The sequence below is a fragment of the Lycorma delicatula genome, chromosome 6 (assembly GCF_047948215.1).
Source record: "Lycorma delicatula isolate Av1 chromosome 6, ASM4794821v1, whole genome shotgun sequence".
NCBI classification, from domain to species: Eukaryota; Metazoa; Arthropoda; class Insecta; order Hemiptera; family Fulgoridae; genus Lycorma; species Lycorma delicatula.
Window position 1 is genome coordinate 116841059 of NC_134460.1, and position 12168 is coordinate 116853226.

Consider the following 12168-nt stretch of genomic DNA (forward strand, 5'->3'; position numbering starts at 1 on the left):
AAGTAAGGAGATTGTTTACTTTGAAACTGAATTACGAGGATATTGCAGGATATGGACTGAAATATGAGGATGTTATTGGATTTGATACTGACACAACGAATCATAGAAAAATGGTGTTGATAGGGATTATCATGCCAATAAATAATAAGAATAATAGTAACAATGAATGAAACAAAAATAAAGAGTCTGTAGGCAAGATGGCACATTTTAAGGTATTAGTGAAAATAAACAAATCCATTCAAAATTGATAGAGAAAGTTTATTATTAACATAAAAGATATGGAAAGGTAACTGTTAGTATATTATTTACATATTAAACTAAATTTTCAAAAAATAAAACTATATCATGTTAAGCATATCATGCTGGTTTGATATTACAGTCACATAAATATTCTTAAATTCAAATCTTTTGGTTTTAAAAAAAGTTCAAATTCAGAATTTATGGTTTTAAAATTATATTAAACTGCTAAAAATGTATGAATTGCAGGCGTAACTGATTATTCATATATTGATAACATTCATATTAAACATAAGATCAAAAAAAAAAAAGGAAAAAACATTTCACAATATCATATAACTTAATATTTAAGTTAGTATTTCTTTAAAACTTTGATGCAAAAATAAAATACTAAACACGCACAGTGATTTTATCAGTTTCCAGAACATTTTCACAAATTGCTTCTTCTTTCTTAGGAACTGTAGGAATGTCCTGATAAAACAGAACTTTCATTCAATACTGCAGCTCATCATTATTTTTCCAGTCCTTACCATAATGAGTCAGAAGCAACTTTGTGAGATCAGCAAGTTTTGCACGATTGATATTATTTGTTACTAGAAGGAAATAACATTTAGCATACGTTGTGGTTTTTTGGGAAAGTAAAATTTAATAAGAATTTTATATATATTTCTCTTATATGAAAACTGAAATTTTACCTGCTTAAATTTTAAATAAAGTAATTTTTTAATTAGCTTATCACTGTGAATAATTGTGCTTCAATTCCAAATTATTACTGCCTGTAGAACAAATAAAATCTGTGAAATAGATGAAATGGTTGGCTCATCTTTAAAGCAGAAAAAAATGAGGAGGATTTAAAGAAATACTAAATTAATTTCCAATATTAAAAAAATTAACTATGCAAATTACACCTAAGTAACCAAAGAATTTTTTTTTACAAAAAAAAAAAAGAAAAGAAAGCAATAAACAGGGAATGAAAACTAATTTTTTAATTCTCATGGGATTATAAATAATTATTCCATAAGAAAAATTCTTCCTGATAATTTTGATATTGGTTCTCATTTCAGAAGCAGGAAATGAGTTTAGGTTTCTCCAGCATTGAAAAAATGTAGTAAACATAGCATTATAACGTCAGTTAAGCATATGAAAAACCAATAATAAGGCATCTACTTCTTTGCTGACAACATGTTGAAAAATTGATTACCTTGTTATAACAGGTTGTAACATATTTTTGTACATTCAGTCCAACCATTGTGAACAGTGAAATTGTGGAAGTGAACAGTGAGCAGGTGCTCCATCTTGCTGAAAGTGAAGCATGTCTTCCTTAAGTAACATGTTTCCATTGTCATCTAAATGATTTTCTAAAGGATGGACTATTAGAGGGTGAATAACTTCATCCAGCAACTGCAGATACTTTTCACCTGTCAAATTCTCATCAATAAATACCGGACCGATTATGTTGTTACTATAAATCCCAGTCCACATGTTAATTTTTTTCAGGATGCTGCGTGTTTCTAACATTGAAAGCATGAGTATTTACATTGCTCCAGTATCGGCAGCTATGTTTATTAGCAAAGCCATTTAGAAAGAAGGTGAATTCATCAGAAAAACATATATTTTTCATAAACATTGGATTAAGTGAATCATTTCTTCATAGAATTTAATCCTTCTGTCAGCATCATCCTCGTTCAGTTCTTGATGCAATTGAATTTTATATGGAAAAAATTTATTCAATTTTAATGTAGTGAAAGCAGAACCATAAAAAACTCCAGTTTAATGGGATATTTAATGAATTGAGCGCTGAGGATTTGCTACTATACTTCTCAAGATTTCAACCACAGTAAATATTTGTAAAAAAAGAATCTTTTTCAGTTAAGAAAAAATCCTTGTATGATGAATTAGGATGAAAAAATTACGAACTGTAAATTATTGGGTGTTTCACAACAGTTATGATATAAAAGCTTTAAAATCTTAATCCAATTAATTTAGTCTAAGCATATAAGCTTTGCTACTGGCAGGAAAAGAGTTAAAAATTATTTATTTGTATCATATTCTACAATTTCTTATCTACATTTTAATTGATTGATGTATTATTTTTTTACAGTTTGTTTTTTAAATTTTACATTGAAATTTGCCATGTGAGAAATAAAATATTGTCTCTAGAAAAACAGTCACTAATTGATAAAACACAAACTAGTAATGATTTTATTACACTGGAAAATCTAAGTGCAAAAGATACTTTTACTACCACCATACCAAAGAGCTCACAGTATTTTCAAGCGGTAAGCATGTTTTTGATATTTATATTTTTATAAGTTTTTTAATTGGTTTAGTTATCGTCTATATTTTCAGTTATGGTTATAATTTGTAAAACTTATTGTGGGTTTATACAAATGGTATAAACCATTTAACCTAATTCAGGTAATGGTATAAACCTGAATATCTTTTTTGATGCTCCATCCCATTTGACCAATGTAGAATGTTTTATATTCAGAATAATGTTGGTCATATTGAAAATTATTCAATCTAACGTAGATCTTAATTATGGATTTTTTTAGTATTTTATTAGATATTATTTATGAAGAATTCCATTTTAAAATAAAAAATAAAAGTAGAAAAGAGCTATTGCTTTTTATTTTAAAATAAAAAAGTAGTAGTCTTTTAGAATATATTTAATAGAATACAATTAATATTTTAAAGAAAAAAGAAAATTATAATAGCAACAAAAATTTTGCATATATTTTTCAATTATAATTATTGCTACATTTTTTGTGCAGTCACTTTAATTCATAGTGTTTTCTAGTGTTGGATTAGATTTTTTATTCTTCATTATTTTTTCACCAGCGATTTCATTTATCCATTAACATATTTATTCAGTATGAATCGTGCTTCAGTTTTAGTTGCTCAGCTAATACATCATATCTTAAAGTGCCATTAAGAAAAAAAACAATTGTCTTTATAAGTTAGATAGTTGTTTATTTATTTGGATTGTATTTTATATTAATTATTGACAATTAAACATTAATTTAGATTTGATTGTTCTGATTATTCATGTAGTAATTTATAATAATTATTTCTACATTTATGCAGTTTTGTTTTATAATTAAAGTTCACTTATTAAGAGTTAGAAAAAGGCTAAAACAGTATAATGTATTATTAAATAATTAATATTCAAAAAAGAAGTAGTTATGGGAATTACAAAGTAATTACATAAAGAAGAAATACATATGATATGACATCATGTTTGAACAATGTTTTTGCTTGATCACAAAGAACTATTTGACGGCTGTACTAGTCTGTGCCAGATCACATGGAATCATCTGACAGCCATATATCACCCAAACATATATCAAACTTTTTTGGTTTATGGATGGAGTTGGGATTTTTTTAGTGCTCTAGATTTATATCAGTATTATATAGTACATTAAACAATGGTCAGATTTTTGTTTCCCTATTTTTTATTTACATAATTTTTCTTTCTTTTTAAAATATTTCATTATATTCCTCCATTTGAACCTTCATTTTCATACTTCCTTTCAGGAATTTGTTATCACTTAAAAACTGTGAAATAAAATACTATATATTTTTAAACTTAACTAGAAATACAGTGATATTGGACTCGTGCGATTCATTCTGTTGAAAGGAAAAGTGATCCATTCTTGTAAGGTACAGATCTGCATGATCCCACTTTTTAGGGTTTCCAGTTATAGAAATTTTTTCTACTTATTACAATCGATCATTGCTTAGATTCACAAAAATCTCTGTTTAAATTGCTGGGTTAAATAAACTGTCATAGTGAAAGTGTTAATATTGCTTTTTGATTATTTTTTACCACTTTTGACCCTCTGAAATATAAAATTGCTAACATTTAAGATGCTGAAAAAAGTTTGTCATTTGGTATGAGATCATAGGCAAGATCAAACATTTCTTATGAGATCAATGGAACTCTTTAATTGTTGTAATATCTTTGTGAACTCGAGCATTATTTTTTAAAACTCTTCCTGCTCGGCGGCATTCATCATCTATTGTTTTAAGTATGTGTTTTAAGTATTTTGTTACATTTGACTGCACTGAAGGTGATTTTTTACTTGAGAAATTCAGCAACCACTTTTGAGTCTATAGAAGGGGGTCCAAAATTATCTAAGAGGACGTTCTTGATTGAACGTTTTTGGTTTTCAGAATGTTGAGTGCCATAATTTCATGGACTATTGCTTTGTCTCAGTGTTTGAGACAAACAATGTTCATCTTCAATAAGTGGTATGTAAAAGTATTTTTCTTTAAAATGTACAAATATTTAAATATGTGAGTACTTTTCCATTATTTTGATAGTACTGCAAAATAGATTTGAGCTGATAATAAATATTTCTAGTTACATGTATTTATCAACATTTTTTGGCAGTATACTGGCACATAATTTGTTATAAACCATCTTTTTGGTTTTATGAATGCCTGAATGTGATATGTTAAGAAATCTGGGTGATGACTTCAAAGTTCTGAAAAGGATTGTTAATGAATGTTTTATTTTCATTCAAAAGATCATTTTCTTTTTGTACAAAATTATTTGTCACTACTTTTTAGTTGACATATATCATCTTCATCACAAGTATTTGTTTGCCCTTCTTGACGCAAATGTTATCATTGTCACTCTAACTAAATCTCTCAAATTTAAACATCTAAATCTCAAAATTTTCTTGTAAATTTTTACAGCAGAATCTTTTTGCCATTAACATTTAAAAGATTAAGATTCACAGTTGATTATTTATTTTATCCCTCGTTATAGTTGATCATGTAGAACATGTAACTATAATACACCCATATGTATAACATACATGCACTAATATACCCAACAGATAACTACTGTAGAGACTAACAGAAAAATATAGTACATACATACTGCTGTACTTTATTGTTGTTGTCTATTGATGGTTTTTCAGTAAAAAAAAGAAAAAAATCATTGTACTGCAGTTCATGTTAGCAGGGAATAATGATACTGTATACTTTATCTGATTGAGGAGAGACAATTGTCAGTTTAAAAAGTGTTTTTTTCAGTAATGGTTGATCAAAAAATTAAAATTTATCATGTATTGAACATTAACAGTCTTGTAATTCTAAATTATATTATTTTACAAATGTACTAAAATTTAAATTTAAAATATATTGTCTTTATTTATTTAATGAAGGTGTACATGCCTGGCTATCAGTAATTACTGATATGATTATCCATTGCTATTGCCAGCTGCTCTGTAAAATTTATATAGCTAAAGTGATACTTCCAGACAAAAAATAAAATGTGTACATTTTATAAAAATGTATTTTATGAATTACAAATTAATATCTGAAATGTTTTCATTAATCAGTAAGCTGCTGAAAAAGATATCAAAATAAATTCAATCAAAAAAGATAGTTAATACTTATAAATTAATGCTTATTTCCAAACTTAATTTTGTATTTTTTAATTATGGTGATGAAAGATTTTGTTAAAAGGTATTAATTTATTAATATTATAATGAATATTTTTAGGTACCTGATTCTCAAGCTAAAACTGATCTGATTGGACGGCCAGTTGTTCATCAATCTGCATTTAAACAAGCTACAGGTAAATTTATTTATTTATGTATCTATATATATATATTTTTTTTTAATATTTATTTTGAAGGGATTTGGCTGGAAAAAGGAAACTTTATATTTTCTTTTATTGGTAAACATATCAATTAGAAAGAAGTTAAGTCTTAAATCCAATGAAAATTTTCCATCATTTGACAGATTATATTTTAAGATTTATACATTAAAATTTGTACACTTGCCTCAGCTAACACAACACATCTATGTGTCTTTTTTTCTTTTTACACTTCACTCTTTACCAAATGGATCAATTGATGGTTATTTTTAAAAGAAGGAAATTAATTTCAAAAAAAACTTGAAAAAAGTGCATTGAAAGGTAAAAATTAGTTCTATATTCTAGTTTTTGTTTTAATTTGACATTCTTCAGTCTGCACCAAATTAAGAATTAGTAAATTGGTGATAGTTTTTAATTTGGTGTGACATAAAACTGTCAAAATTAATTTTTTAATGGTAAAATTCATTTCATCATCTTGTAAGTAGGAATATATAACAACTTTTTTAGCATATGAAAAATGTCAAGTCTGACTTAGATTTAAACCTGGGTGTCCTCTGGGACTCGAATATTAATTGATCACTGCAATCATATGGCTTAGATTATTACTAATTTTTCAACTTCATTAAAGAAATTATTTGTTAATGTTTAAATTGATAAAATTATTTTTTTAGTTTTTGTGATAAGATTATGAGAATTATTAAAAATTTTTGTTGTTTATGAGAGTAAATGATTTTTCTTTTAATAAGGTCATAAGTGATAGTGATGTTAATTTACTGTCATTAGAAATAGGAATGGAAGTGATACTTGTAAGGAGATTTATTAGAAAATGATGAATTGGATGAAACTAATGATTTTTTAGTGTTATTATGTGTATATTATTCAGTCTTATTATATATGCATTTATTTTATATATATATAAAATAATTTGTGTGTGTGTGTGTGAATATATATATATACACACACACACACATACACACTATGTAAGACTATTGATAAAATTACTTAAACTTAATTAAACTTTATTAATTAATTAAACGAGTGGTTAATTATCTAAAACCAAGCTTTTTGAAATGAACTCTGTATTTGACAAACTCTTTTGTGTGACAAAGATTCAATTTAAATCACTGCATTCTTTATAAAGTGAACACAAACCAGAGAAACAAGGCCCTGAAGTGCTTATACGATTGTATATAGTGTAACAATACCGGTACAGCGGGCCTGTGTAACAGATTCGTATCAATTATTATGAAAGTAATAATTAATATAATAATTCAAAGAATTTAGAAAGGGACAAAAAGAAGAACCCTTTTTGTAAAAAACAGGTCCATTTTGCAACTGTCTTTTGTTATACTGCCCACTAACGCACAATGAACACCTGTTGTATGGTGAGAAGAAGACCAAGTTTGGAATTCATGGGATCAAAAGCCTTGGTCAACTGTCCTCGTGCTTCGACTTGGGTCCACTCCAGTAGGTAAAGAGGCTAGCAGTATAAATAGCCAGGAAGACCAGTTAAAAGAAAGTTCTATTAGAACCAGTCTGCAAGGTGATATGGCGTCAGTTCTGCAAGGATTTCAGCAAGGAGAGGCTGTGAGTTGTGTGAATTCTATGGAGTTCTGTGAACCAGTCAAGCAACATGGTTCTGTGAACCATTACGACGACATTCCAGCAAGGAGAATCACAGGTGTGAGTCTGCGAGAGTGTGAGATGTCAGTCCAGTGAGGAGAGTCCTGAATCCAGTTCGATACAAGTAAGGTGATGCCACGAGTAAATCCAAGTATACAAGAAATACTATCGGTGAATTAAGTAAAACTATAAGTGTATAAGTGAAAGAAATAATGCAATAGACTTCATTTATAAACCATTAGGATAGACAACAAAAGGGATTTTCAAGTGAATTTTATAAGATTGTTTGTTAATATAAGACTAGTGATTAAAAAGGTTTAAAACTAGCAGTTTCTTTTGTTAATCGGTCTGAATACTAATTTTCTGTTTATATACCTGGAATAAATTCCGAACGATTCTTTGTTTTTGAACTCTGGCTTATGTGTGTATTTATTATTTACTATTGACATTACTATTACTATTTGATGTGTAATATCTTGATTGTTATTCTTTGTTGATTACGTTATGTATTTTTCTCTCTTTTTATGTCATGCTTATTGTTTTGATAATGTTATGTTTTACGTCATGTAATTATCGTTTACTACTATTATCCTGAATATTATTGTGGTTGTAATTACTATATTGATATTTGTGTTATTAATTGTTTTATTATTATTATTATTATTATTATTATTATTATTTTTATTATTATTATCATTGTTGTATTTATCACCATTGTTATTATTATTATTATTATTAATTTGCCTGATTGTAATTTGAACATTTTAAACCAATAAACTGTATTTATATAAATATTCTAAATTGTCAACCTCTCAATATCCTGATCGAGCTGCGGAACACGTGACAATATATACCACAGTTTTTGTACCTCTGTTTTCTATTGGATGTGATGATAATAAATTTCATTTCTTTGAATCATAACTTTTGATTTACAGTAAAAGAAATAAAAACATATAAAACTTTAGGTTACTGGAAACATCAAAATTGATGGATTGAGAAAATTTGTGAGCCTTATTTTCCATTGTGTTGAATAACATTTAAAATTGTATGTTTTTATATTTTAAATTTAAATATTTTATCTATGTTAAAGGTTTTTTAATGCTTTTTTCTGTAAGGTTTTAAAGTTTTCTATTTTTTAATATCATCTTTTGTTTTTCTTTAAGTATTAATATTGATAATATTCTTTTATGATTAGGAGAAGCAAAATATTGTGATGATATTCCAAAACAAGAAGGAGAATTATATATGGCATTAGTTACAAGTACACGTCCACATGCTCACATACTTTCTATTGACAGCAGTCAAGCTTTAGCGCTACCTGGTGTTCATGCCTTTTTTTGTTCTAATGATATTGATGAACATCTCAACTGGTTTGGTCATATAGCTCCTGATGAAATGGTATTTGCAAACAAAAAGGTAAATTGCTACATAATATGATGGTGTATGTCAATGGGTATGTGAATGAATGCAACAATACAATAAATGATTTTTCTATGTGAACTTATGAGATTTGGTAAAAGAGAAGATGTGAACTCTATTATATTTTCCCTATACTATGTAAATTATCACTATATTTCTTTCTACAGTTTTGTGTTTGAGGTATAGTACAATTATGACATAATATTTTCCTGTCTTTGAATATCGCAGAACTCATTTTGAGAAAATATCTTTATAGCATTTTCTTTCGCCCACATGCTTTAAACTTTATTTTTTCAAACAGTAAATTCTTCCACTCAGTCCTAAAGAATGTTAATCTCTACCTAGTTGTACTTAATTTGTTTTCAGATAGGGAGTTCTGAATTTATTTGTGATAGTGAGTTCTGGTACCACATTGTTACCATATTTTAAATTAGTTCAATTTAAATTGTCATTTAGTTTCTTGAAATATCATTCAAAATTTCTTCATTAGAGTAATCACAGTTTAAAAATTAGAATATAATTTGTTTCATTATTTTACATTAAGTGCTAATATGATATTGTGGTAACAATCCAAATGTTGATGCAGTTCGCTGATTAACGGGGGAGTCTACCTCAATTTTACATGAAAATAAATTTTCCTCAAATTTTTTTCCCTTAATATGTAGTCCAATATTTTTTTTTTAAAAAGTCGTGTATTTATTTCTGTCCTAATGCATTTATAAATATGTTTAATTAAATTTAACAATACAGAAATTTTGTAAATTTTTGGTAAAAATTATGCTTGATATGAATTTGAGTAGCACATGAAGGAAATGAGGTAGAAAAATGATTTATATGTCACTTGAAAGCTAAATTCATTATGCAAATGATTCCACACATTCCCAGAAGGTAGCAGCATGTATAAAATCTCTACAGTACGAAATGAAACACAAGGTTACAGGTTATGAATTTTGTTGCCATGGTGATCTCTATATTGTGTACCAGTTCTTAACGTTAATAAAGTATTTATTAGTTTAACTTTTTGTTTAAAAACTAGTAAAAGGAACATTTTAAACAAAAAAAAGGCTTTTGAAATCATTTCTAAATTTGAATGAATGTGCAGTTCATGAACTTATTATATTAGTAACTTAATTTAAAATTTAGGTTAGTGTATATGTGTTTTGTAAGTTGTTTTCTGTTTTCTTAGTTGAAAACATTGTGATTACTTGCAATATGCCACCAAGCAAACAGATTGCTCCAAAAAAGAAAAATAAGAAGTTACAGAAATTACTAACTTAATCTGCTGTTCAAAAAAGATGGAAAGGAAAAAGCTAGGTTCTCAAGATGTTTCCTCAGAAACTGATGAAGGATCAGTACAGCCCTACTATTATTGTATGTAATTAAATTCTAATGTAAATAAAGATGTCAATTCCATGAGACTGGCTGTTCTGGCAACATTAGGCTATCGTTCCATTGACGTAGAGCCAAGGCACACTGATTGTCCTAAAGGGATTACCATCTGTGCTTCTACAACCGTGCGTTGGCTTAAAGCAAAGAATCTGTTAGTCATAAAGAAAATGTCAGAACACCTATTAATTTGAAAGTATTAAAACACATTGCTCCTATGTATCAGAGGTTATCTGTCCTTACTTTATTAAAAAATTATGTTAGAAATCAGACACAAAACATCAATGAAAGCCTACATATGTTTATTTGGCGCAGATGTGATAAAGCTAAAAGCATCTTAATAAAAAATTATTGAAACTGCAGTTTCACAGGCCATATAACAGAGTATAATTTACCCTCCAGACCTGGAGGTAAAGAAAAATCACTAAATAAAGGAAATTCTTCCTTAAATATTTTAATTGTTTTCCAATAATGGACTGGTATAGTTGTTTAACAATGGTGAACATTTTTAATTGACAGCTCCCCAAAAATAAAAAATGATTGATATCATTATATTTATTTCTGACTTAAACTGTTGAAATTATCTGAAATATTGGCAGGTGTTAAATGTGCCTTCTTGATTCTCCATTTTATTTTCATCTATTAATTTGTGAACTTGTTAATTGGAATAAAACAGGTCAGATAGTAATATCCTTGAATTTCTTAAAAAATGTACACCCAGTTTTCCTGTTCTACATTGATTTATTTGGCACAATATTTTCTACATATGATTGTATTTAACTGATTAATTTGTCTGTGTATGTTTTTACAGCATTTCTTAAAGTTATTGATGATTAGATAGTATGTTTCTTCTAGTATGTTTTCTTAGTTCTGATTATTATTTAATAATTTGACTTGACCTGCAAATGTCAATAAATTTTATGTTCCTTAGAGAAGTGCTTGATTTTCTTAAACATTGAAGTTATTTAAGTTCACTGATCTCAAGCTGCTTTTAATATTTAGTCCCAATTTTTTCTAGGTCTTGTTGTTCTAGGTTTAGTTTGATAGTTTTACACGATTGTCACTGGCATTCAAACGTTTCAACTTAACAACTACATCAGGAAAATATGAATGTAAATAGAAAAAATAATCCATCCTTTATTACTCACTTCAGAAGCAAATATAAGACCATATTCCTTTTGTACTCTTCCCAAAAAGTAGTGTGAGAGAAGAGTAGATGAAGTGATAAAATATGATGCTATAATATTTTTTTAAGTAGTTGTAATATTTTTTGTTATTACAGCTATATATATATTGTGTATATTTATGTGATGAAAAAACAGGTTACATCAGTTGGTCAGATTATTGGTGCTGTTGTAGCTGACAGCCAGTTGATAGCTCAAAGGGCAGCAAAGTTAATTAAAGTTAAATATGAAGATATACAACCTGTGATTATCACAATTGAGGTCTGTATTAATTTTTTTATTTTTTTATTTTATTTTATTGAAGAAAAGATGTGCTGTAACAGAATGTATTAAACAAAGAAACTATTTAGTGTCTATTTTAATTCAAAAATATAAACATTTGTACAAACCAAACCAAATTTTATAAATATACCATTTTTAAAAATTACGGCATTCTGTTGGCCATCTTTAATGTTACTGTTCTCATTCTGATGTCAACCTATGTTAGTGCTGGCACTTTTTTCAGTTAGCTAGACAGTATTTTGAATTTGGTCAAAAAGAGTACTGGATTTGAATTGCTTATCTTCATTTATTATTATTATTATTATTTCTGTTTCTGTTTCTGTTTATATGTTTCATAATATTCAGGTGTGTAGTGCATAATGAATATACTTTAGAACTCAATATTGAGCACTTTTACCAAAAATATTTCTTTTTTAAAATTAC

At 27.4% G+C, this 12168-nt stretch overlaps 1 protein-coding gene across 1 annotated transcript in view; it reads left to right on the forward strand.

Moving 5' to 3' along the window:
* ry (xanthine dehydrogenase rosy) overlaps nucleotides 1–12168 on the forward strand; it is a 99664-nt gene that overhangs the window by 47336 nt on the left and 40160 nt on the right. Inside the window, exons 13-16 of the mRNA XM_075368360.1 lie at nucleotides 2339–2516; nucleotides 5755–5830; nucleotides 8670–8890; nucleotides 11602–11724. Coding sequence (XP_075224475.1) covers nucleotides 2339–2516; nucleotides 5755–5830; nucleotides 8670–8890; nucleotides 11602–11724 — 598 coding nt within the window. The remainder of the gene's footprint in view (nucleotides 1–2338; nucleotides 2517–5754; nucleotides 5831–8669; nucleotides 8891–11601; nucleotides 11725–12168) is intronic.